At 53.5% G+C, this 27,486-nt stretch overlaps 1 protein-coding gene across 1 annotated transcript in view; it reads right to left on the reverse strand.

Moving 5' to 3' along the window:
* The window catches only part of KLHL29 (kelch like family member 29), a 313,708-nt gene that overhangs the window by 65,353 nt on the left and 220,869 nt on the right, over positions 1–27,486 (reverse strand). Inside the window, 1 exon segment of the mRNA XM_036874037.1 lies at positions 2,029–2,170. Coding sequence (XP_036729932.1) covers positions 2,029–2,170 — 142 coding nt within the window.

The following is a 27,486-nucleotide window of genomic DNA, read 5'->3' on the forward strand; positions in this document are numbered from 1 at the left end:
GGGCCCCCTGAGCTCAGCTGACATGGAGGTGACCCAAGTGGGCTTGTGAGTGAAGCTGGAAGATGCTGTGATCGGGAAGGTCAATCTGGGTCACCTCTGATGAATAAGTCTGGGTCTAGGACTCTGTCTTCTGAAGGCCACCTTGGTTGTCATGATGCCTGGAGTGGCGGCATAGTCTGAGGAAGGAGAGTGGGAACCAAGGGGTACTCAGGGCCACCAGCTCCAGAGGCTAGAAGATGGGGCTTGGAGCTCTCTCACAGAAGTACAATTTCGAGGCAGGGCAGGAGCCAAGATGGTGGGGTGACTCCCTAACCACCAGTGCGTACTGTCTCTGAGGAGTCCAAAGGGGGAGCTACTTGGCATGGTGGTGGAGAGCCAGCTTGGCTTCAGACAGACGCATTTTAGTCCCGGGTCTGCCCTCACTAGCTGAGTGACCTTAGGGCAAAGCCTTCCCCGAGTAGTTTCCTCATCTGCAGTGGGACAATAATGCCAACTTCGTAGTGTTGCTGTGAGCAGTGAGGTGACACACAGAACAAGTGTGGCACATAATAAATGTGCAACAAATAGTTTTGATTTCGATTATGAGAGAGGCTGGAGAAAGCTAGAAGCCTACAAATGTCAGTGAAGCAGTGCCAGCAAAATTATAGAACTGGCTGCTAAGGGGGATTGTCCCCAAGCCTGAAGAATAGGAGGTGGCATCAGTGTGAGCTAGCCTGGTGTCTTAAGGACAAGGCATGCCATCTGAAGCTCAGTCCTCTGCAGGATTGGCCAGGGAGCCTGGAAAAATGCATGAGAACTTCAGAGTACAGCTGGCGAGCTCTCAGATAGCTCTGTGGTGAGCATATAGAGAGGTAGGGCCGCAGAGGTGATTGATTCGTGAGCCGGGCAATGGCCCAAAGGATGCTGGAGACATAAAGGGAGGTCTCTAGTGATATGCTCACCATTTTTTATCAATGATTTGGATGACAATATGGAAGACATGTGACCAAGTCTGCAGGAGACATCATATTGGGAAGGTTGGGTAAAGGTCAGTAATAAAAGCAGGCATCTAAAAGATGCTGAGAGTCATACAGGAAGATATTGACAAGGTCTTGCCCTTGGGTCCCCACACCCAGCTGCTTAAGCCAGATTGTGAGGAGATGGGCAGGGGTCAGAGTAGCCGCCTTGACAGTCTTGGGGTCTTACTGTTGAGACAGCATGCGACGTGGCTACCAGCAGAGCAGAAGTGATGTGAGGCTGCAATGATCAAGGTAGAGGGGCTGAATGAAGGAGGTGCTACAGACCCCTCGTGGGTTCTTCGTTTTGGGTTCTGGGCACTGAAGGATGCGGAAAGAGGAACAATCCCCAAGAAGGTAAAGGGATTGGAAGCCCTGGGCTTGAGGGTGTGGCTGAAGACTTGGGGTGTTCGTCCTGCAGAAGACTTGGAGAGGGGATGAGCAGGGCTCTTCAGATATCTGTAGGGCTGTGGTGTGGATGGCCAAGCCCACGTGTTCTATGTATCCCAAGGGGAGGTCTGGGATCCAAGGGAGATAGCAGGGAAGGTTTTTGTTATGGTCAGAGCCGTGTAAAGAAGGCCTCCGGTGCTGTAGAAGGTGGTGAGCCCCCAGTCCCCGGGGCGGGGGAGCTTCTCAGTTCTCACGTAACTGTTGGCAAGGCAAGACCTCACTGGAACGGGTGATTTTAGAAATTTATGAATCAGAGTACTGAGGTTTAGGAATGACTAACTATTCAAAATAACTCGAAGCAGGTTCAGAGTCACTCCTATAATGTCACTCTCACTCCCTTGTCCTTCCCAATATTTTCTTGAGAAAGGGGTAGAGACACAGCTACTGCCCAGGGAATTACACACAGTCACGCCCCACTCCCCCGCCCCCATGCCCCTGCCCCCAGTGCAGCCTGAGCTCTGGGCTGCTGCAGGCCGTGGGTCAGGACCTGCTGAGGAGCTGGGGCACCCGGGAGGTCTCAGACACATCTCGCCCTCCCCTCCGGCTCCCGGCGTAGGTGGCTCTGTCTGCCTGTAGTACACACCTGGATTGTCGCTCTCCCTCATCTGTTTGGAGGGCGGCTCATCAGTGTCCCAAGGCGTGGACTGATTGATGGGCGTCTGCCCCCACCGGATGCTGGTCGTGAGTCCCTGGGACTGACTGTCTGCTTTGGAGATGCCGGGGGCCTGGGGAGAAGCAGAGCAGGAGGGTGAGCACAGCCTGGTAACGGTCCTGCCCTGGCGCCCATCCCCCGCAGTACCCCCGCTGCCTGAGCCCCGGGGCCAGAGGCAGAGACCGGGCCCTACGCCCAGTACCACGGGAGAATGGCAGGGCGTTTTGGTGCAGTAGCAGCAGCCGTGGCCTCGGCTAGACTCCCGCCTCCAGGGACACCCAAACTAACCCGGTGCCTCCTCCACCACCCACTCTACCTGAGCCATCAAAACGGAACGAGCGCTCTGTGCTATGAGAAATGGCATCCCCCCAGTCCTTGGGTCATTAATAAGCTGCAACAATATGCGCGGGCATCTGTTGAGCACCAACTGTATACTCAGCCCAGGCCCAGGACCACCATGTGCTCAGCCCTTTGACATGTGAGAGGACGGCTCTCCAAAGCATTACCGTCGGGCCCCATCCTGCTTCCACACCAGCCTCCGAGGCCCCAGACTTCCCACTCCACAGAGGAGGCGTGGGAGGGGGTGGACTGGGGCCCCTGGGAGGACAGTGCAGGTCCTGCTGCCAGGGCTGGAAGGCAGGGAGCATCTCCACTGGGACCTTTGGCTCCTCCCTGCAGGAAGCAGGCAGGCTCTCTGCTCCAGGATCTCACTTGCTAATTTAGATATTCAATGAGAAAACAAACCTCAGGGCGAAAACAAACATTAGGATAGCACTGGTCTCCCTGAGCTACCACCTTACCATGGAATATTATATAGGCAATAAAAATCATGTTTACTGGGCTTCCCTGGTGGCGCAGTGGTTAAGAATCCGCCTGCTAATGCAGGGGACACGGGTTCGAGCCCTGGTCTGGGAAGATCCCCACATGCCGCAGAAGCAACTAAGCCCGTGTGCCACAACTACTGAGCCTGCGCTCTAGAGCCCGCGAGCTACAAATACTGAAGCCTGTGAGCCTAGAGCCCGTGCTCCGCAACAGGAAGCACCCGCAATGAGAAGCAAGTGCACCGCAAAGAAGAGTAACCCCCGCTCACAGCAACTAGAGAAAAACCGCGCGCAGCAACGAAGACCAATTGCAGCCAAAAGTAAAATAAATAAATTAAAAAAAAAAGTCTTTGGAGATTAGACTTGTTAAAAAAAAATCATGTTGACTAAGAATTCCTAATGATGGTGGCAAAATGCTTACGCTATAAATGTTAACTGAGAAAAGCACGACATAAAATGACATGCATATGAACTTATCATGTAAAATAATATGTGCAGAAAGGAAAAATCCCAAAATATTAGCAGGAATGTCATTCTTGGGTGAAGGGATTAAGGGAAACTTTTTATTCTTTTTGTCTATACTTCTCTGTATTTGCCAAATTTTCTACTGTGCCATTACCATTATTTATGATATTATAATATTTATAATAAGCAAAAAAAAAAAATCCCCAAAACACATTGGAGGGCCTGGTTACTGGGATAACTGGGATATGAGGGGGTGAGAGAGTCTCAAGAGAGATGGTTTCCAGGAGCAGTGACCACAGCTTGCAGGAGTGTAGCCGGAGCCCAGCCAGGTTTGGGGACAGTCACAGAAGGGCAAAGGAGCCTCCAGGTCATCTGCAGGCCTCTCTCAGGTGAGGCCACAGTGCTCTTGCCTCCTATTGGAAGCTAAGTCAGTGATCCAGCTGGTGGGGGCAGTGCCCCTTTCTGGGCATCTCTGAGCGGCGGGACTCTCCTTGCCAGGCTGGCTGGAGCGTACTGGCAGGCGGGAGGGGGGTATGGACTTACTGGGGCTTTGATGCCTTATGCAGATGACAAACAGTGCCTGTATCAGGGCCTGCTGGGAGAAGTGGGAGCGCATCCTATTAGGACCGTAAGCTGCGCTGAGCTAATTGCATTAGGCCGTACTTTATCTCCGGCCTGCATTTCAGATGCTTCGCTTCTGTGAACAGCGCAGGAAACAAAGGAAAAGAGTTAATCTCCTGAGGAAAGAACAATTCTGCGGACAAGCTTCCTTATCAGAGGCCTCTGCCCCACTTCTGTCTGTGGGACAGATGAGAGCTTAGGGTAGGCGAGGAGGTTGGGGATTTAGCCACACTCACCAATAGTCTTAGGGAACTTATGGAACAAAAGCGTGGCTTCTACAGCGTTCTCTGAATAGACAGCTTTGCAGTGTGCCGTGTCTGCAGCCCCCTCTGTATTCCCAGGCTCTTGGGAAGCTGGTGGGCTCAGAGGTGCAGAGGTTGCTTTTCCCACAATAAGGGGCGTCCGGGGGGAAGAAGCCAGTGTGATGTCCCATTCGGGGCCCTGTTTTGGGGTGAAGTTTGAATGGGGAGACCCCGGCCTCCTTACCCCTTCTGCCAGTAGGGGGTGCTGCAGCCCCCTCTCTGCGGCCTGGAATTCCCGGAGGCCTCCCAGGCCAGAGGCAGGTTTGGTTTTCTGGGTCCTCCTGCAGCTGCCTTTGTCCTGGCTGAATCAGCACCCAGGCCTGGTAACCTGACAGGGTGGGGAAGGGCTCTGTGAACTTGGAGGCCCTGGGCCTGGTCCTGAGAGCAGCCGCTGCCGCCAGAAGGGGTGGTCGGGGTCTCCTGCTTGAGAGCAGGTAATCAAACTCTAAAACTTCAGGCGTTCCGGGTTTTGCCCTAAAATTGGGGGAGTTTCTGAACTTGAAAAACTGCACACTTTTCCTCAGGCCCTTGATTCTAAAACACTCCTGCCAGCTCGCTCACTTGCGCCTTTGCTGGTCAGGGGGTTTGCCCTTCAGTACGCTGGGCCCCTGCTCTGTGGCCGGCCCTGCCCAAACTGGGCCCCCTGGGCTGGGGACGGGCAGTCACTGAGACTCAGCCCTGCCCTCGAGGGGCTGCTCCCACCTATGAGTCACACTCCGGAAGGAAGCTGGGGGTGCAGGGGGTCCAGGGGGTACTCGGGCGGGCCCAGGGCTCCGGGGTGATTGAGCTGTGGCTACAACAGGCCTGCTCTCTGCCTGTGTCTTTCATGACTATGACAAGTGAGTTCTTATGTACAAGAAAGAGGTTCTGCTGTGAGAAGGAAAGCAGCCTATTTTTTTTTTTTTTCTTTAGGAAAGATAAACAAGGACACTCATTCTATTTGGCACTAGCAACTTCTGAAGCTGTGAGCAACTTGTGGTTCAGGACTTTTTATTCATTTTTTTGAAAAAAAGAAATGAACATTCCTCCCTTCACTCCCTCCAGAAAAAACACGGACACGGGTTGTGCGCTTCGCCGAGGCGCCTGGACGCCCAGGTGGTGAGGAATGTTGCAGCTGGTGATGTGAGTCAGCTCGGCCTGACCAGAGCCCTGTCCTCCTGCGAACGGGTTCCAGGCCCAAGGTAAACTCGAGGTTCCCAGGTTCTGGAGGCTTCTAGGGGACCGTGTGTGGGTTTGCGCCTCCAGCTTTGAACTTGGCTCCTACTAAGCCTTTCCGCCTTGGTTCAGAGCCCCCAGAAGTCCACAATTCCACCAAAGGCTCTCCAGGCCACCCCACTAGCCCAAATGCCAGGCCTCCTCGAGTTTCAGGGGGGCTGCCAACTCAAGAATGTACAGACACCAACCAGGAGAACAGCCTGGGCCGGGGTGGGGAAGGAGGGCAGGGCTGAGGGAGCCTCCCCTCTCCCCCTCCCACTGCCATCACGGAGGACATCACCGAAGCCACGAAGACATCTGGCCTTTCCCCAGTGTCCCTGGCCTTGCTTCTGCTCCAGTGACATGATGGCACTCGGCACAGAGAGGCAGCTGAAGAGAGCCCTCCTCCTGCCCGGCGCCTCTGAGTGGCCCGATCTGCCCATCATCGGCCCAAGCAGGCTTCTCTCTGCTTCCCTTTAATGAGATGCTAATGGGATGCATCATTAACGCAGCAGCTTTTAAACCCCAAGCTCTTGTAAATTTTCAAAGGTCACATTTGTATGGTGGCTGACAGCATCCTGCTTCTTTCAATGGCTGAAGAACACCAAGGACCCCAATCCTTCATGGATGACGCTCTCTGTGAGGGGCGCCATGGGCTGAAGCGCCTGCTGGTTGGGGGGCTGGGAAGCTCCACCTGCGACAAGCCCCCCGAGGCCCCTGGGTTGTGCTCTATCAGCGTGGGGAGAGCCAGTTACACGTCGCCTACAGAGCGGCACTGGGGACCCTGCTCCACTTAGGGGTTGGTGTGCGGGGCCGCAGGTGGTGCCCGGTGCGAAGATGCCTGTGCACCCGTGAAGCTGTGACAGCCCGGAAGGGCTGCTTTTGCTAATTTGTCCATCCAAAGGGAGCCCTTTTTTCTACTTTGCACAAGGGTGCCATATAGGCCAGCAGCATCCCAGGTGGTCAGGGAAATTTGAAAGATGATGGGATGGGACTCCCCGGGTCCTTGCCACACCTCGCTTGCTCTCACCCCTTGCCCTGCACACATGAGGATCACAGCCTGGGGACACTGCCTTTCAGGGCCGGTACTGACCTGTACTGGTGGGTGGGCTCCATGATGGCAGGGACCCGCACGGTGCCTGGCCCAGCTCCTGCCGGCCTGGTGTAGGCGCCCAGGGAAGGCAAGGTCTCTGAGTTACAGTGTTGGCCAACAGTAGGAGTGTTCATCACTGTTGGTTCACGAGTGCATGAACGCATGGTCTACACTTCAGGAGAGGGAATGATGGGAGTAACAGAACAGAGATGTGGAATCGCCTAGTGCACCTGGGAAGCCTGACACAATGATTTCCTCTCACTGGGGAGATGACGTTTCCAGACCGTGGAGGCCTCGTGTGCTGGGACCCCCAACACCATTGCCCTGAGCGCTGCTGGAGGCTGCCTGGAGGCCTAATATCCCAATCTGCTGACCCCTCGCCCAGTGCCTGAGCATAGTCGGGGATGTGGGATGCTGAGGTTGACTCCTGCCTCGATGGGGCTGCTGGAAAAACCGGAACTCAGCTTCTTCCTCTGTTCACCCAAGGACGTCAGAAGAGAGTGCATCAATGGAGCCTGGAAGTTAGGGAGAGCTGACGTTGGACCACAAAAGCTGGGCAGGGTTCAACAAGGCAGATGATTCTGGCCAAGGTCGCCACCAAAGGACCCCACAGCAGCTGGTGCATTTGCAGTGGACAGAGCCAGGCTCCAGGGTCCACTTCCGGGGCTCACGTGGGCCTCCTCTCAGGGGAATGACAGTGCCAGCGTCCAGGTCCTTCTCCTGCCCATGAACCTGCCTCCACAGATTGGAACCTGCAAGTCGTGACACTCTTGTCACTCATGTGGTGTGACAGTGTTAGCAGGGACTGCCATCTGCTGAGCATTCCTGAGTACAGCTGCCCCTATCCCTCACAGCAGTGAGCCCCTTCTCCCAAGGGAGCCCAGAGTCCCCCCCCAGCCCTCACCTCGCTTTAATCGATCAGACAATACTCCCATGCTCACTCTGGGCCATAAGTACCACTGGACACCAAGGCACACCCCAGCCGGGTGGGGGGTTGGGAAATGACCTGTGATGAAAAGAGAAGCAGCAGGGAGGACAGTAGTGGGAAGCCTGGAGCTGACTACATTCTGAGCTTCACCTGCAGCCTCATTTTTATCTCACTGCTTCCCGTGATTCCCACCTAATTTGGGAAAGACAAGCTTTGGTGAGATATCCCCACAACCCCTGGCTCTGGATTCTGAGAGCCCCTTCTGCCGAGGGACTGCTGATGTGGCCTGAGTCCTGCAGTGGACCTTCGGCAATTTTTTTCCTGACTGCCTGGCACCTTTTGAACACCCCCATCTTGCCCCCATCTTGAGGTGGAAGCCAGAACACGTGCTCTGCCAGCTTCCCTTGCGGCTGGAGCACAGGCACGTGCCCGCCCGCTCAGACACACAGGGGTGAGGTTTCGGTCTGGGGGTCGGGCAGGGTGGGGAAGCCAGCACAGCTCCGAGTCCGCGCTCTGCAGAGGCTGGTAGCAGAGGCACACGGATTTGGGAGCACAAGCGTGATGCAGGCTCTGGTGTCCTGGGCCCAGCATCAGTGGTGAATGCTCTCATCTCCTTTTTCTTCTTACTCTGAAGCATTCTCAGGGCTCCTCTTGCAGGTTCCCACAGGGCTCCTAGCAGACATGAATGCCCAGGCATCTCTGACCACCAAACCCTGGGTTGCCCTGGGAATCAGCTCCTGGAGGCTGCCAGCTCCAGGGCTGAGCATAGCTGGGCAGACTGCTCCCTGAAAAGAGTGGCTGTTTCACCTCCTTTTCAGCATCCCTCTTCCTGCAAGGCACTTAGGGGCTTCACGGTGCCCAGGTCCACCTGTGGGGACTGACAGAGGCCAGCTTTTGGTAAACTTATTCAGACTGGGGTGTTGGGAACCTCCCAGGGGCCCTCACACTACAAAGGTGAAAGCCCAGGAAAGCAATTCTTATGTAAAGGAACGGTGTTGTAATGGTGGAAATTCAGGCTGGGGGTAAGGGAGAGATATTTTGGTGTCTGAGTTTTTTAGATTACAGCTCCAGGGTTTATACCTAGATGTCTGGCTTTCCAGGACTTGCAGGTTATCCATGAGAGCATGGCTTCCAAGATCACACAGGTAGAGCATGGACCGCCTCTATGGCAGGGGCCCTCTGACTTGTGTGAGTGCACATAAGAAGATTCCGGGGGGCAGGGTGTTAAGAATTCAGGCTTCAGGACCCCACCTTTAGAGCTTTTGATTCTGTAGGTCTAGGAGGGACCCCAAAATGTGGTTCCTTAACAAGACTACCAGGTGATGCAGGCTATGGACCTCACTCTGGTGGGGGTAAGGACAGTCTTGACGTTCAAGTTCTCAGACCCCTGTGCCCCAATGTGGGGAACCTAGGAGCTGATCCTGCTGGGCAGGTCCCGATCGGGACAGACTTTTTGGTCCTGCTCATGTGGCTCATGGGAACCAGACAGGTGACACCGTCTTCATGGACTCCTGTTCCCAGCATAGGTTCTAGGGGTCAGAAAAACGTGTTGACAGACACCAAAGCTGTAAGTCTGTGACCTCTGGGAAGAGCAAATGACATTTATGGGTCTCTCAGTTCTCATTTCATGATTGCTACTGAACTACAAACAAGAAAATAATCGCAGTTAAATCCCCACTTGGGGCCGGAGGAGGCGCTCCTGAGCCCCTCCTGCCCTCATTAAACAGGCTGCCCTCTCTGGCCCCTGAACCCAGGCCGCGCCCTCGGCACCCGCTTCGGTGCAGCGCCATAATGCGCTCTGGAGCCCGATGAAATTTCTAATAATACTAACCAATGATGTGTTAAATTGAGACACTTCTGGCTCACATTCTGGAAACTGCACGATGGTTTAAAGGACCAGTGCTTACCTTTCTCTATCAATTTGCTGCTAAATTACTGCTTTCGGAGCAACTTACAGAAAAGTAATTCTTTATTTAAATTTTAATTTCCAACTTGTCATTTTAAATATATATTCAGATTCCAATCATATTCTGGAATATGATGATGTCTCTGGAGGGCAAGTGTTCCTACCAGGAGCTGGGTGGGGGCAGAGGATGTGATGGGAGGATGGGTAAGGGAGCAGAGAAAGCAGGTCTCCACCCCAGGGGGCAGTGTGGCGAGGGTCACCATGTGCTGGGGTGGGAGACAGCACTACAGAGGCCAGTGGTCAGCCTCTAACCTGGCCCTGCGATCCCAGGCAAATACTTTCAGTGGAAACCACCAAGCACTTCCTGTGCCCTCTTTCTCTTACTGAATCACCATGAGGACACAACAGACCCCAGCCATGAATGGATTCAGGCACAGATGAGGTGGGGCTGCCCTGCTTGCCCCCATCCTAATGGCTCACGTTTATTGAGCACCCTCTACATGCCAGGCATGGGCAGGATGTGATTTCTTTCCCTGAGGAAATCTGTGTTCTCACCTTCATTTTACAGATGAGAGTAAGAAGGCCCAGAGAACTTCAATGACAGCTACAGCCTGCCAGGCTTGGGGCGCTAAGCGAGGCCTGTTCTATCCTAAGACCCTCAGAAATGCTCTGTGATGGCTGGAATGTTCCCAGGCCCCCCCTGCTGTGGTTGACAACTCCATAAATGGGCGTAGTCCTATCAAGCCCGTGCCTCGGGCCCGTACCCACACTACCCTTTTGGGGTTACACTTAGAATCCCTCCTCTGGTGTCACAGGAGTACCAGCCATGGCCTCTCTTTCTCCCACCGTGTCCAGCCCAAGTGGGCCTCCTGCTCTGACCCCGACAGCACCCTGGGGTTGGGGAGCCAGATCCACTGGTCCTTCCATCATCTCTCCCACTCCCTCAGACACCCAGACCCTAACCCACCACTGACATGTTCCACCAACCCCTGCCAGTGAGGTCTCGGCCCTCTCCAATGGGGCCAGTTCTTCAGTCTCAGACCAGGGCAGCACAGACTGACATCTCCGCCCTTCTCCAAAGCCAGCAATGCACTCCCACCCTTCACGTCCCCTCTCCCTCCCTCTGATCAGCCCCTTCCCCTTGGCTGTCCATCATGGGCACTGAAAAATCCTTGTTCGACCCCTTTACCTGCCATTCCGGCATCCATCTACCTTCCCTGTCCCCCCTCCACCTTTTGTGGTCACCCCCTCCATGGGATTCAGGACACCTGGTACCCACTCCTGTTTCCCCTCAGTTTTCACTGTTTAACTCTTCCCACCCCTGCACTTCAGTGAAACCATCCCCTTTAAATGAACAGTCATCCCCTATTGCCAAACCCAGTAGCGTTTCCCCCTGCTCTCTCTGATTCCTAACACCAGCTTCCTCCTCCTTCCTACTTGAAACTCTTCCTTTCAGTTTCTGTACCAATGCTTTTTCTGGTTGCTGTGTTGTTCACTGGCCTCTTCTGTTGCTGGTTCTCCAGCATGGATGTGTTCCAGGGCTCACACCAGTGTCGCTCTGGCTCTGGCCCCTTCTCTCAGGTCCATTTGGGCCCTATCTTCTTTCATAATTATTTTTCTGATATGAAACATCTGTGTGGTAGCCATCATCTCTGGTAGAACCCAGCTTCCTATAGTATTCTGGAAGTATGTTTGCTATTCCCTGTTCCAACATCAAAGTCTATACCTTGGAAACATTTTTGCTGAAAGATCAGCTCAGATGGCCTCCCTTGCAAATGTAAAGCAACTGCGGCTGGGGCTGGTTTTTGCGCCGTGCTCCCTCGCGTGCCCTGTCCAGGCCCCCAGCCCCTTCCCCCAGACCCCCTCCCAGTGGATGGGCCTCACGGACAAAAGAAATGATAAATCTGGTGGAACCTTACAACTCAAAGCTTTCAACTTTCCTCTAACGACGTTTAACGGAAAACTTCTTAGTCCCATTTCCAAGTAACTTTTCATCCATTACAAAACCCCACAAAATTTTCAAAGGGGCTTTGAAATAAGATCACCTAGAAAATAAAAGCCCATCACAAACGAAAGTCTTTGAAAAGAAAGAGGCCTTTCCTGTGCTTCAGCTCCCCTCTGATATCAGTTTCCCTTTCATTCTGCTAAAAGGTGCAGGGCAGGCCTGGCCCTCAGCAGACGCCTGTGATGTGAGGGAGCCAGTGGCCCAGACGGATGGATGGGGACGAGGAGGAGAGTGAGGGACACCTGTTCGCAGCGCTGGGCCAGGCCTTTCATCGCCCCCTTCAATTGGCCCTCACGGCTCCCCTGACAGCTGTGTTCCTTGGAACCTGCCCGGCCTGCTCAGAGGCCCAGCTGCCCTGCTTGTTCCCGCTCAGCTCCACACTGGTGACAGCGCAGCTCCCTCCAGAGCACAGAGACCCATCTTCATTCTTGTCGCCAGAGTGGGCGGGAAGGTAGGCGAGGCAGGGGCGGCCCTGCTCTGATCTGTGGTGGACGTTTCCCAGATGCTGGCCCTGCAGGCGATGACTCTGGGACCACCCCTCGACCTCTCAGCCTCAGAGCCTGTGACCCGCTCGTCCTCCCAGGGGGTTGGCTCCAGACTCACAGACACACATCACACAAGAGCCACGTCAGGAGCCTTTGTTATCTTCAGATTTGAAATCCTCAGTGAGTCTGGCGAGGAAAAGTCCTCCGCACAGGGCAGCTGAGCTGAGAGTGGGTGCGGGGATACGCGTGGGTCTGTTGCTGACCTGGCCGGGCCCTCAGACGCCTGTGCTCTGAGCGCCCGATATTCATTTGGGACCAGGCCTTCCTGGAGTTGGCTCTGAACCACCCCAGGCGGGGGAAGCAGCAGGCTCTCAAGAACGGCTTGGCCAGGGGCCAGCCTGGCCCCTCTGCACCCCAAGGCCCTCCCAGCCCCTCCCCAGAGAGCATTCTAGGACAAACTGTGCTTTCCTCGCATGGAGGACCCACTGGAGCCAGAAAGAACCCCAAGAATGAGCACTAGCCGACTGTCTGCGGCTTCCCTGGGGTCCGTTCTTCAACAAACACCTGACACTCCTATTCAAATCCACCGTCCACCTTTTGAGTCGTGGGTCTGGATGGAGTACCTTGTTTGTTGTTACAGACAAAGGCTCGCCGGCGAGAGGGAGCAGTTCTGACTTCTGAGCCCTCTGCCTTGTGACTCTCTGGGCAGAAATCGACTGAGAGCTTGACTCTCACGCCTGGTAAGACGGTCCTGACACAGACATCTTCGGCGAAGATGTTAGAAGCCTAATAAGAGAGAGGATTGTGGCAGGGCCACCCCGAGGCCAGGCAGGACAAAGAAACAAACAACATAGCACAAATGTCGCTGCGAGGCGGCTCCTCAGACGGGGTGGCACAGCTGAAGGAGCTGTTTTCCTGCCAGGACTTCAAGACTCATGGAAGCAAGTCAGTGCCCGAGTGTGCGTCTCAGCACTGGAGCCTAGATTCCGAGGCAGTATAGGGCTGGGAGCCCGGTGGGTTGACCAGCTCTGTGGTGGAATCTTCCAGAACGCTTGAAGAGGCACTCAGTTGGCATCTTCCCGCTGCCTGGTGCTTTCTCTTTGCTATCTCCTGCCCAGGCTCTCTGTGAGAGCAGTGTGCGGCCAGGCAGTGTCCTGAGGGAGGGGTGTGCCCTCTGGCCGTGGTCCAGCTCAGCTACGTTAGTTCAGGACTGAGGCCGTTCAAGTGATTTTTTTTTTTTTTTTAAAGGAAATGGCATCATTCAGCTCTACCCCATCTTTTCATGCTTCAGAAAGCTTGCTGGGGCAGACAGATTCTATCTAAACTCATTGGAGGTCCAGGTGCGAAAGGGAAAGTGGTGAAATCCTTAAGAGGTGGTGGAAGGGGGGGGGAGACAGGGAAGCAGCCCCTCTTGGGGTAGACAGACAGATAGGCTTCTCCAGAGGGGTGACATGGGAAGAGGAGTAGTGACCAGAGCAGGGTAACGCTCTGGCCCTGCCCTGCAAGAGGATGCGGCAGGCACTGTACCAACCCCTGGGGCCACCGGGTTGGACCCATCATGGAGACGGCCTGAGAGGCTTTCTGCCTGTGGCTGCTTGCTGTGGATCCTGGGTCACGGAGAGGGTCCCAGACAAACCCCATCCACTGACACCCCTTCCTCAGCAGACCACCTGGGCCAATGCTCCCTTCCTTTCACCTCCTTGCAGGGCTGCCTGGATACCATAACTCCATCCATTTGGTGCTGGGGCCCATTGCCTCAGATGCATCATTCATTCACTCATTCATTCACCCACACTTACTGAGAAGCTAGCGTGTGGTTGAGACAATGATAGATAGTCTCTGGCTTAGGGGAGTGCACAGGCTATAGGAGAAATCATAATTATAACAGCTAATATCTGTCAAAGCTTGAGATGTGCCAGTTTACAACACTCAAGTCCCAAGAGTTCTCTGAGTCCCAGAAGAGTGTGTCCACCTCCATTCTTCACTGTATTAGCTTGGGTCGCCGTAACGAAATACCATAGATTGGGTGACATAACAAGAGAAATTCTCACAGTTCTGGAGGCTGGAAGTCTGAGATCAGGGTGCCAGCATGACAAGGTTCTGCTGAGGGCCACCTTCTTGCTCTGTCCTCACACGGCAGAGAGAAATTTCTAGTCTCTTCCTGTTCTTATAAGGACAATAGTCTCATTATGGGGGCCCCCATCCTCATGATTTCATCTAAACCAAATAATCTCCCAAAGGCCCCATCTTTAAAGACCACCTCAGTGGGGGTTAGGAACTCAACCTTATGAATTTGGGGAGAACACAGTTCAGTCCCTTGCACCCACATAGCATGCACGCCATGGATGCTGAGAAAACGCTTGCCGAGTTGAGTTGAGCTCTATCTGCCTGTTGCTTCTCTGCCTCACTCTGTCCACCAGACTCCAGGGGTGTTTAATGGAGGGCCACCCACAGGCCTGACCAGCGTTCGCTTGGTCCTCCCACCAGCCTGAGCTCTAATTTTCCGGTGGTTTGCTTTTTTCTCTCACAACATAATCTCCCTGATCTCTAGTCTTTCCCGAATGCTGTTGAAAGCCTTGTTGTATTTATCTCCGGAGAATCCGCCGTGCCCCTATGCAATTTTCCATTGTCATGGTTCATTTTAATTTCCTCTAAGGCTGTTGGCCACTCTCGTGTTCAGAAATAGCTTGTTCCACTTAATAAAAGCGCTTAAATATGCAGACATGAGAAGATTCCTTTGCTCGCCTCTAAACATCACAGTAAGTGGAGATGCACGCCCTGCCTCGTGCAGTGAGGCTGAGCCCATGCCAGGTGGCTTCCCAGGAAGAAGGAGCTCGGAATCAAAGGTACAAGGGCAGAAGCAGGATCCGAAAACTTCTGGTGGAAACCCAGCCAGCCTGGGTGGCCACCCATGGAATCGTCCAGCTGACAGCACAGGGTTTCCTGAAGTGCCTCCCATCTCCATAATGATCAGAGCTCTGGCCCCGCAGGTGGGAGGTCTGGGTTCGAGGCTGGCACCACCTCGAATCGAACTTGCCTTGTGACCTTGCACAAGTCAATTTACATGTCAGAGCCCCTACCTCTTCATCTAGACAACTGGCCTGGTAATCCTCCTTCCAGAGACTGACTTCAGTGAGGAGTAGAAATCCCCCATTTCCAGGGCTTATCACAGAACCTGGGGCAAAGCAGGGGGCTCAGCAATGGCAGCTATTATTGCTATTGGGGGAACCCAAGAATGCAAGAAGGATGCCGTGCTCAAGGCATCTGTCTTGCACATCCATTTTCTCTGGGTTGCTGGAGCCAGAGAATCCCCCCAGGCTATGGATTATCAAGAAAAGACACAGGAGAGGAAAGCAGGCTGGATTGTGAGTCACATGCCACATCTACCGAAGCCTAACCATTTGGCCATAAGACCAAAGCCAGGGTATTACAAGCTCTGGTGGCAGCTGGTCTGACTTGCAGGTCAAGGTCTCAGAGCTGTGCTGGGCTTGTAGACCCAGATAGGCAGGCGGCAGGGTCCCAGGGCACCTTTCTTTGGCTTAAATAACAGCAGTGAGGAACCAAGAGTCTAGGGTGACTGGCGGATGAGAACAGGAAGGGAGAGGCACAGGCACTGACTTAAAATCCCTGATAGAACGGCAGCTGGACATTCACGTGGGTGCACAAGTGTGCACACACACGCACTTGCCTACCTACACACACGCCTTCCACATTCCCCCACAGATCCCCTCCCCGCCCCAAGCCCCAGCCTGCTTGGGCAGCCGGGAGACTCCAGCCCCCCACAGGGCAGGTGATGCTGGCAGACACCCCCGGCCTGCCCCACGGAATCTTTTTTCTCCACCGGCTCTGAAGCACAGAGTCCCCCATGGCCACTTTGAGCTTCCCTCCCAGACACTTTTTCCTAAATCCGTTTCCAATCTGACTCATTTCAGTTTTAAAACAAGAAAACATCAACAAACACGAGGAAGGGAAACAGATGGTAACAATTACAGGAGGGAGAAAACAGCCCGTTCCCTCTACGAGGGGCAGGCAAACAGATTGGTCCCAGACAGTGCATCATTCCCAGGCCACAGCTGGGTAAACCTGGGCACAGGGCTCCAGGGCCCGTCCCCACTGCAGGGCACAGGCCAGCACTGGAGGGGCCGCAAAGGCCTCCAGGCACCACAGGGCAGGCCCACCGGAACCTGGCAACGGCCAGTTCTCCAGGGAGGGAGGGAGAGACGTTCCAGCACATTCCAGGCAACCTCACTACCTCTGACGCCCTGTCTGAGGCCTGAGATCTGTGTGGGATGGCTTTCTCCCCTGTACACCGGGCCCGCTGGGACAGCAGAACTCTGTCTTACCTACCAGACTGTGAGCTCCTCAGGGCAGCCTGGGGTTTCTCACGGTTGGGGGTAGTTAGACCTGGGCGGCCTGGTTCAAATGCAAGTCCTGCCACTTACAAGTGCGGTGAGCTGGGGGCAAGCTAACGGACCTTTCCATGCCCTCCTTTCCTCACCCCTAAAACTGAGGTAAGTCTAAACCTACACCATAGGATTATGAATTAGCAAGTGCAAAGGACTTAGACCCCTGCTTAGCACACAAGGGCGGTGGATGCCGTCTTATTGGTATCACCCATGCGGACAGCCGGCTTCTTGTCTGGCACTCAGATAGTGTCGGAAAGGCCTGCCGAGTAGAGGGATGAGGAGGCGGGCCTGAAGCTGGGTCCTGAAAGATGCGGGCTTTCCAGGCAGGGGAAGCCAGCACTGCAGTTAGGGCTGAGAGGATCAGCCCACATTGGAGTGGGGTTTCCAAGGGTCTGGGAGCAGACGGCTAGGTCCGGGGTCCCGAGCTGGAGTTCGCCATCCTCCCTCTCCTGGGACCACCATTTGTCCATCCTTTATGGTTCGAGTAGGATGAGGACTCTGCCCTCCAGCAGATCAGACTGGAGGAGAGACAGGCAAGGAAATGGGTCCAACCTGGAGAGATCAAGTGCTGTGACAGAGGGGGGCACCTACCCCAGCCGTGTGTGTCCAGGAAAGCTGCCTGGAGGAGGGGGCTGAGTCCTGAGCCAGAGGAGGAGGGGCGCGTTGGGGGTGAAAGCAGGGGGTGATGTGCTATTCTGGGCACAGGGAACACGATGCCTTTGGGGTCAGAACATAAGGTTGTCCAGAGTGGGGAGTTTGGGTCCCTGTTCTTTCATTTCCGAAGTCCCCCAGGCAAGGATGGAACGTTTCTGAGCCTCAGTTTCTCCACCTGCACAAGGAGAATGATATAGTCCCCACCTTCCCGGGCCTGAGGAGGGGTCTGTGTAAGGATGCACAGCGGAAGTGCCCGGTTGACTCCTGGCACTGTGAGGTGCTCACCGCAAGGGGCCGCTGTTTTGGCCTCATTTGCACACACAAGCTTGCACGCGGCATAAACACTCCCTAGCGCAGCAGTAATTGCACTCCTCACACGCGGCTGTGGACTGAATGTGTGTGTCCCCCCCAGAGTTCAGATCCTAACCCTCACGTGATAGCATTAGGAGGTGGGCCTTTGGGAGGAGATTAGGTCATGAAGGTGGAGGCCTCATGAGAGGGACCGGTGCCCTTAGAAGACGATGAGAGAGCCTGCTTCCTCCCCCTGCTCTCCGCTGTGTGAGGACACATGGGGCAGTCGGACCCCTGAAGAGGGTCCTCACCAGAGCCTGATGGTGTTGGCATCCTGATCTCAGCCTTCCAGCCTCCAGAACTGCGAGAAATACATGTCTGTTGTTTATAAGCCACCCAGGTTATGGTATTTCGTGACGGCAGCCGAGCTAAGACACACGTGAACCGCCCACAGTTCACACACACGGGTACAAAGAGACAGCAGCTGGCATGCATTGATGCCCCGTATCTCCCCCTTTGTGCTGACACGAGCTCCCGCCTCCCCCAGCCTGCTGGACTCTGCTGAGCCTCTGGCCCTTGGGGATGTACGGTGGCCGCCCCTGTGCCAGGGCCCTGGGTACCAAGAGCTGCATTTAACCATCACAGAGTGACATCATTCTGGGCTCATGTTGAGTGTTAGGCAGAAGGAGGCTGCGGAAGTTTCAGGGCAAAGGGGAGGAGGGTAGGACCTTACCCCTTTCCCGTCCCCTCCCAGGGCCTGTTACTCATAAATGTGCATCAGGCAGCTTGTCTGGTGAGCACTCCCCAGATGCACGGGGGCAACTTTTGCTGCACATTTTTTTGGCGGTGCCTTCTGTTTTAAAATGTATGAATGCTCCCCTTGTTGTCCTGGGGGTTCAGCATTTTCACATTCTTTCCAGGCTGCCCATTTCCCAGCCTGGAGGAGTCGTTCCCATCAGCACCGGGGCCCAGCATGCTCCTTTCCTCCCAGATGCTCCAGACGCGCACGGCCTTTCCCAAGCTTCCCCGGGGGGCAGCAGCCTGGGAGTCGGGGGGCCTGGGCTCTGGGTAACCTGGACTAGACCCTTCTCCCCTCTGGGTCTCACTGGAAAAATGGGCAGATGGGAAGCAGCAGCGTCTTAGCCTGGAGGCCTCTTCCATTCTCTCCCCTGGGCCGCCTCACTCAGGTGGGCTGAGGGGGCGCCTGGGGCTCAGTAGCTCCCTGAACGCGGGTGCCATGATCAGGACCGGCTTGCCCATGGCGTAGTTCTCATGCACGGCGTACATTGGCCTCTAGGTCCATCTCTGTGGGCTTGGCCTTCTCTCTTTAACTGTTGGTGTTTCTTGGGGTTCTTTAACATTCTTCTCATTATCGCCTGGTTGCCAAATCTTTGCCACCTTTAAATTCCAGACCGCACATATTCAAATGCCTCCTGCACACCTCCACTGTGTGTTCCACCTGTACCTCCAACACAGCGGGTCCCCTTGGATTCCCATCTCTGCTTCCCCAGCCCAGACCTGCTGTCTCTGCTGTGTGCTCGGTCCCAGAGCTGGTTCCCCCACGCACTGTGGTCGAGGCGGGAACAGGGACTCAGCTTTCACAGCCCGGTCCCTGCGCTCTCCACCCGCCAGCAGCTTTGCTGAAGCTCTCCTCAATATTTCTGTAGCAGCCCTGTCCCCCTGCCCCCCGCTTCCGCCTTCCACCTGGCCTTCCTGTCACTGTGGGGTCTGCCCTACCCTGCTCCTTGTGTTGCGGGTGTTTTTCTAAAATGTAAATATGACCACATCACCCCTCCCTCTAAAACCCTGAAGTCTTGAAGCCTAAGGGGTCAAGTCCAAACTCCCCGATGTAGTTCCCAAAGCCTTCCTGGTGTCCTGGGTGCCATCTCTCGTCACTCCTACCCTGGCACTTTGCTGCTTCCTATCTCCATGCCTTGGCTCAAACCCTCCCCTCTGTGTGTCCGGTGGGCTCCCCTTCATCAAGGCTCACTCCATCTCACCCTTGAAGACTCAGCTTGGGCATCCTCTCCTTGGAGAAGCCTCCCCTGAACAGCCTCCTTCCCCAGCCAGGCCACATGCATCACCTGGGGTCTTCTAACACCCTCTCCAACCCTCCCCCTTGCGGGGATGGAGCCCCCATGTGCTCCTGGATTGTAATTCTTATTTGCTCATCTGTTCCCCAATAGACCATGAATTCTTGGAAGTCAAGACTCTGCCTTATCGCCAGGATAGGGTCCAGCACATAGTAGGTCCTCAGTAAAGATTTGAGGGGTGAATGAAGGCTTATTAGGGAAGCTTCTCCATGATGTTTGAGGGGGGGGTGGGGATGGTCTGCATTTAATGCAGTTGCTGGTTTCACCAAGGCCCCAGAAATGCCTCCATCTGTCTCTTCCTGGTATGACTCCAGGGCAGAGTGAGTTTCGAGTCCTTCCTAATCAAGCTGTCAATAGGGAGTCCTGACACCAGGCATTGATTTTTCGCCAAAGGGGAGGCAGCTTCCCCTCTTCATTCTGCGTCCCGGCAGTCAGTTCATATTTGTAGATCATAATCTCTTCTGTCATCGCGGACCATGGCCTGTTTTTCTGACCACTGGGACCAAGTTTTCTAAAATCAGTGTTAGGGTTCCTGTCACTGGGATGCTTGGATTTCAAGAAGAGCCACAGCCAAGGCCTGCAGGAGTGGACCCATTTCCCAGATCCATTTCTCCCATGCCCCAGTCACGTTGAGGCCCCAGACCCCTCTTAGTGCACCCACTGCCCTCAAACTATCCCACTGGCCCAGGCCGGGATCAGGCACTTACACTGCGGGAGGAGTGAGCCCCAGCTCTCAGCTCAGCCCTGGATATGTCCCTAGGTGTGACATATTAGACTCAGGGCCTCACCTGTGGTGAGGACAATCACAGACCCATTATTTTAAAGCATGCCATTCACATTTTAAAGCATGCCGTTCACATTTTAAAGCATGCCATTCACATTTTAAAGCATGCCGTTCACATTTTAAAGCATGCCATTCACATTTTCCTTTCCCTTCTAGCAGGGGGTGAGCAGAGGGGCAGTCACTGAGTCTAGGGGCCGAGGACCAGGGGCTCTCGTTGGAACTGGCCTCCTGCAATAGAGAGGCCAAGGAGCTGCAGCTGCTGCAGGTGTGTCTGAACAGCCTCAGGTCTGGTCCAGGGACAGTGGGGTAGCAGGCAAGAGGTCAGAGCAGAGACCTGCGAGCACATGGGGTGCGGCCGAGCTACCGCATGTATGTGGTTGTGCAGTGCCCTTCTCTGCTCACTAAGCCATGAGCCTGGGGCAAAGGGTCACGTCCGCCTGGAAGGGTGTCTGGGATGGTTAATTTTATGTGTCAACTTGGTTGGGCCATGGTGCCCAGATATGTGGTCATACATTATTCTGGATGTTCCTGTGAGGGTGTTTTTAGATGAGATTAACATTTATCATTTTTTCATAGAGTGTCAAGGAAGTAATTAACATGGTATAGTTCATAAGGTAGCAAGTAAATTCTTAACACTGTTGGCCCAGGGTTTCATTTGGTAAGTCTATGTCCTGACCTTACGGCTATGAAATTCCAAGTTTGCGCTTGAATAGACGACTAAAAGAATAAGAATGAAATGACCAACAGTATGTACCATTTAAACTTTTATTAATAAAGCAGAAAACTAAACTAAAACACCCCCCCCAAAAAAAGTCATTTAAATCAGCAGACTTTGAGTAAGCAGATTGTCCCTCTCTAATGTAGGTGGGCCTCTTCCAATCAGCTGAAGGAACAAAAGACTGCCCTCCCTGAACAAAAGGGAATTCTGCCAGCAGACAGCATTTGAACTTGAACTGCAGCATTGACTTTTCCCTGGGTCTCCAGCCTGATGGCCCTCCCTGCAGATTTTGGACTTTCAGCCTCTATAATCTCATGAGCCAGTTCCTTAACATAAATATTCACTATATATACACACAGCCTATTGGTTTCTCTAGAGAATTCTGACTAGTAACGCACGTTTATCGAAATTGCATAAAGGCACCACAAGGAGTAGTGGGCACTGTGTGAGGGAGATCTGCCATTTGTACAGGGCATACACTGCATCTCCAGTGAAGGCCTGGCCATGCCCTGGCCTGAAGGGTCCTCCTGGTGGGAGGGGCCCCTGTGATGTTCTTACAGGGAAGAATCACTGCTGCATCCCAGGCTGTGACTTTCCAAGGCAGGCAGCCCAGCAGGCCCCCCTAAGCTTTCAAAAAATGCAAACCTGGCCATGCCACTCCTGCTTCAAAATCCTCAGGGGTCTTCCACTGTCCTCAGGTCAGAGTTTGAGCCGGCCATGCAGCTGACGAGTCCTTCCAGGACCAGGCCCCAGTCTGGTCTCCAGCCTCATGCCTCACCACGCTCCTCACACACTCTTGCATCCTCTCTCTCGGTCCCCAGTCTTTCTCTTTCTTGTCTCTCTGGCTTTGCATTTACAGTCCTCCCTGGAGTTCTCTGCCACCACCTCTTTGCTCGCCTAAGTGGAACTTAAACTTCAGCACAGGCATTACCTCCTCCAGGAAGCCTTCCCTGACCACACTGTGTGCCAGACTGTCTCTTCCTCCAATGAGCTGTGATGGGGCTCAGGACTGTTGACCTTGGGATTCATCACAGAGGATTGCCTGCTTCCTCCTCCAGGCCGTGAGTTCCTTGAGGGCCTGGGCTGGGACATAGCTGGCATAATAAATGTTTGTTGAATGAATGAATGAGGGTACAAATGAAATAGTTACTTCATAGGGCTGCTCTTGGATTTTTCCCAGTTAAAACGTTTCAGTGGATCACTCAGACTTACTTTTTGCACCATTTTCATGGACGGGATGATGTTATTTGCTGAGACTGCAAATCTTGTGGGTATTAATATAACTAGTGAGAAGGGCTGATGATCTAAATAGGAAAATGATAACAAAATTTCATTGAGCACTAACTTTATTAAGTACAGAACCAAATTCTTTACTTCATAATCTAATCTGCTCCTCATAACCAGGTTCACAGGTGAGCCTCAGAGAGGTTACTTAACTTGCTCAAAGTTATACAGCTAACAAAGTAGAGTTGAGACGTGAAGCTGGGTCTGATTAGAAAACCTGTGTGCTTAACTGTTGAGCTATAAAGCCTGGCAGTATTTTCATTGCCTGGGTGGGCAGGAGAATCCGTACCAACTGGGGCCCCCACCCCATATGGACCCCATAAACGAACCCCCAGACCACAACTGACCATTGGGTATGAATGCCAGGTGATATCCAGTCTCTCAGGCAGGACTCTCAGCTCCTCTCAGTTTCCAGACCAGGGTCTGAGCCCTGTGGCCTCTCCCTGCCCCTCCCACCAGCCCCAGGGCCCTGTCACCTGGGCAAAAACAGAGGCTGTGCAGGTAGAAAAGAGTCAGGACCTCTCTGTGGCCAAGGGCCACCTGGGGAGATGCAGTTAGAGAGAGGACAGCTGCCTGAGGGTGCTGGAGGGTTTTCTGTTTTCCTACCAAAGCAGTTCTGAGGACGTGGGAGGGACTCTTCCATGGACCTGGGTCTCAATCACAGTAGAAGGGTGTCAACAGCATGCGGATCATGTTAGCTTTTATTTCTCAGAGTTTAGCAGGACCATACCCACCCCTGGGAGGCCAGGCCGGCTGGGAGTGGGGCACATGGAGCTGGGCTTGGGTATCAGGCCAACTCTGCTTGAGTCCTTTGTTCTTTCAAGGGGCATTCTGGGCGGGAGGAGCTGGGAGGTGCCAGGTGAGACAGGCAGGTGAGGCCGTTTCCCTCCCCCTCGTGTTGCTTTCTCCTCATTTCCATTCATGGCCTCTGATATTCTCAGCAGAGAGGTGTGGCCAGAGAGCTTTCTGGGGCCACTGGCCACATACTGAACACTTTGGGGATTCAGTGACCCTTTTCTCTCATAGTGGACACAGCTGATATGGTCAGGTTATGAATTCAGGAAAGATTGTAATATTTCAGTCCCTGCTTTATTAATACCATGTGTATTAGTCAGTCAACGTTGTCCAGAGAAACAGAGCCAATAGGAGATTGATTAATTAATAGGGAATTGGCTCATGTGGTTATGGAGGCCTAGAAGTCCCGAGATCTGCAGTTGGCAAGCTGGAGACCCAGGGGAATCAATGCTGTAAGTTCTGGTCCAAAAGCTGGCAGGCTCGAGGCCTAAGAAGAGCTGATGCTTCAGTTTGAGTCTGGAGGCAGGAAAAAAACCTATGTCCCAGCTCAAGTGGTCAGGCAGGAGGAGTTCCCTCTTATTTGTGGGAGGGTCAGCCTTTCTGTTCTATTCAGACATTCAACTGACTAGATGAGGCCCACTCACATTAGGGAGGGCACTCTGCTTTACTCACCCCACTGATTCAAATGTTAATCTTACCCAGAAATAGCCTCACAGACACACCTAGAATAACATTTGGCTAAATATCTTGCCCCCAATCCCTCCCCGGCCAAGTCAAGCTGACACATAAAATTTACCCTCTACTACAACTTCCACAGTCATATCACTTCTTGTTGCAATTTTTATATGAATCTGTCCTCTGGGTTGGGAGAGTCCAGGCAGCAAAAAAAGCCAAAACAATAAGAATGCGGAGCAGGGCTTGAGAATTCCTTCCATGATTACGGAACTGGAACTTTTCCTCCGGCTCTCCCTTCCCAATAAATACTGCCCACTCCCAGGGGAGGCAGGGTCTGTCTGCCTCTTCTCCATCCCCCTGCAAATAAAAGGAATAATGCCACTTCCCAGACACATCTACTCCCACATCTCAGCATATGCCCCACCTTGCTTGCTTCCGAACTGTTCAAACTATAATGGGCAGTGTCTTTTGTGCTTCCAACACCCTTGGGTACCTCTCCCCTCTCAGCCTTCCCAAGCTGCTGCTTTATGCATTACCCACGACATCAAAAATGTTCCACTGGTGGTTTCAAGATTCCTAAAAAATAGATTCAAAACATCTTTAATACTCTCTGAAGAAGCAATATGTCACAGAAAAAGCTGTAACCTTTAGTATTGCTGATATTATCCAGACTGAAGGCTGATTAGGAAGGTAACTGCTGCCTGTTCTTATTCTGCGTGGCTGCTAGAGGTGCACTGTAGCCCGTTCCCCCACCGTTCGAGCTCCCAAGAAAGGAAGCTGCTGAATTTCCAAGCGTTTGCCTAATGCCCTTTTATATAACCTTAAAAAGAGTCACAGGACTTGAAGGTGATATTTTCCGAGAAACAGCCTTCCCCTATTAACACAACATGCCTGAAAATAAGACTGACTGAACGCAAAAACAAGTCCTGCATGGAATGCATTTTCCCTCCTTTTTTTCCCATTACAGAGCCACGAGCGTGGAGCTGTGGCTGAGACTTGCCAAGGCCAGCTGGACCAAGGGAAGGCTAAATGAATTGATACATGTGTGAGCTTCACGATGACCAAAATCCAGCAAGGAACTCCCTCACCCCGAGAGCACGAGGGGCAGGCGTGGGGTGGACATGAGGCCCACGGAGGCCTTCCTGCCGGGTAACTCCCGAGAGGGTCTGTGGCAGGTGCCACTGCCTTGTCTGAGAAGGATGCAGCCGGGAAATCAGATACTTGGATTTGCCAGCTTGTTTACTTTCGTTTCTTTCTGAAGGTTAATGTTATGGGCAATCAAAGCGAGCGGAGGGGAGGAGACAGAAGGCAGAAACATGGAAACCCTTCAGACCAGTGAAAGGTTTTGTTTACCTTTGGTAAATAAAAGTGTGCTCCTATTTTCACAAGGATATTTCTGTTTCACCAGCTTAGGATTCAAACTGGGCTGGGCAAACATACTGTGATATGGTCACAGCCCTAACCCAGAGAGGAAGCTCTGAAATGGGAAGCAGAAACCAAATGTAGGGATCCCCCTGTGGTGCTCTCTTAGCTTCGGGAGTCGCAACGGCTTCTGGCCACGGAAGCTCCGGTGTGGCCTCTGGCCGCCTGCCTTGGTCTGAGTGGGGTTCCATCATGAGGGACGGTGAGGACAGTGCCAGAGCCGCCCACACTTGGTGCGAAACCCAGACCCACCTCTCCTGCGCGCTATGTCCTGGACAGGTCGCCAGGCTTCTCCAAACCTGTCTCCTGATCTGTAAAAAGGGGATGGTATCAACCTTTCAATTCATGGGGTGGGTGAGAAGGGTGGGTGAGAATGATGGATGGCCAAACCCACAGCCCGGGGCCTGGCATGGATTCAGCCCCTCCAAAATGATAGCTTTTATTATTCTCATTATTCCAGAAAATGTCTGTGTGAATTGTTTGCTTGGTGATTGAAACTACGTCTCTTTTTAATAAAATCTTGATTTAAAAAAGGCCCGGAGGCACCTCTATTTTCTTTATTTAGCGGAACAGGGAGCGTGGGGAGGACAAAGTTCAGATACTTGGCGAATCTCTCACTCTGGCGTTCATTGCCACGTCTTGTTTCTCCTCCTTTCATCTTTCCTTCTTTCTCCCAATTTAAGAAAGATTAGTTTAGGTAAAATGAGAGTGGCGAGGCTCCACCAAACTCCGTAGCCTTCCTGACACAGAATTAAAGAAGATGATGAAGCCAGGCTGGGTGTGAGCTTTCTGCAGGGCTCAGTAGAGGAAGAGAAGCTGGGTCAGAAAAGAAAGGCTCCACAGGGCTGCCTGGGGAGGAGGAGGGTCAGTGGGGGAGCCTGGTGGGACGGCAGGGTGGGAGGTGTAACGCCCGGATGTGCTACCAGTGGGGAGGTGTGGACAGGAGCACAGAGGTCCACTCTCCCTACTGGGACCCACAGGTCCATCGAGGTCATTCTCATGAGCCCCGAGGGGACTGACCTTGGGATCCCTCATGAGGAAGAATCAAGGTCACCAGTCCTGGCAGACCAGAGGCCACAGTGAAGCGGTTCCCAAATAGAAGCAGAGGCGAGTCCTGCGGCACCCGGAGCAGGAGCGGGAAAGTTTGCGGACAGGGGACAGAAATGACCTTGTGCTGAACGGGGGGATGGTGATGTCACTCTGCTGAAGGCCAGTGCAGCTGAACCAGACTGACTCGGCCACTTCATTTAAACACAAAACCCTCCGTGCCAGCTGCGTCCATGCAGTGACCCCCAAAGCATGTAATCATCCGGCTGTAAATGAGAGGGTGCTGGTGCCCGTGGGTGTGAAGCCACCAAGACTGGAATAATGGGTTTTCTCCCAGGGGGAGCCGGAGCCGGGGTGGGGGCCACGCAAGGTGCAGCATCAGCACCGTTCCTTCCCGCCGCGCCTGCTGCACTTGTGCAGATGCGCCCAGGCTGCCCGGGCACTTAGCCCACACCCGCCCGCCGGTAGATGAAGCCTGGTCCCACAGAGCCTGGGACCTCCTCCCTGGAACGATGCCCCTTTCAGCAAGGTAGCTCTCAGAGCAGAACGCAGTAGACAGAGGCCCCTGGGCACGCAGGCTCCCGGCCTTGGGGCACGAGTGTGACCTTCTCTGAAAGCTCCCAATGGCTCTGAAATCAAAGGCAGGGGTGGGGAAAGGGGTAGGTATCAGGATGCTGAAAACATACCAGCCACAAGCATGAAGCATCACGAAAAATACTTGGACTTTTCTGCTAATTTTATTAAGGCATAATAGGATTTCAAACTTTTGTGCAAAGCCCAAGGATGTGGGAAGAGCCAGGACTGATGCTCTGGTGGCCACCTGGACCCACAGTGGTTTCCAAAGCACCGGAGAACCCTCTCAGCAGCTGTAACTCTGCTCTGGGGTGTGGTGAAGGGACCACGCCCTGGGGGTCAGAAGACCTGGGCATCTTCCCCCAGGGACCTTGACTGATTATGTTTTTGGAGCCTTGGTCTTTCCAACTATAAAATGGGATAATAATACCAGCCTCATTCAATCCTTCATTCGCCAAATATTTATTAAACTCCTGCCACAGGCCAGCATTGTTCTAGGTACCTGGGAGACATAAATGGAAAATAAACAAAACCTGACAAGGATCCCATTCCCACCCTCATGGGTCTAGAGACAAAAATAAAGCAAGATGATTAAATACACAATACTTTACCAGGTAGTGATGAGTGTTCTAAGAAAAATGGAGCAGGGTAGAGCTTCAGAGTAATGAATGCGGTGTTGGGTAAGCTCAGTTTTGCTCCATCCAGGTCCACCCCCACTTCTCTGCCTTGCTGTGTGTTGGGGAGGATGACCTTTGAGGGGTGCAACCCTGGGCTGCCTTGCCCCCTGGCTCCCACGTGGGTTTGGCTGGTGGAAGTATCCGCAGGAG

This window comes from Balaenoptera musculus, chromosome 13, assembly GCF_009873245.2.
Source record: "Balaenoptera musculus isolate JJ_BM4_2016_0621 chromosome 13, mBalMus1.pri.v3, whole genome shotgun sequence".
In the NCBI taxonomy this organism is placed as follows: domain Eukaryota; kingdom Metazoa; phylum Chordata; class Mammalia; order Artiodactyla; family Balaenopteridae; genus Balaenoptera; species Balaenoptera musculus.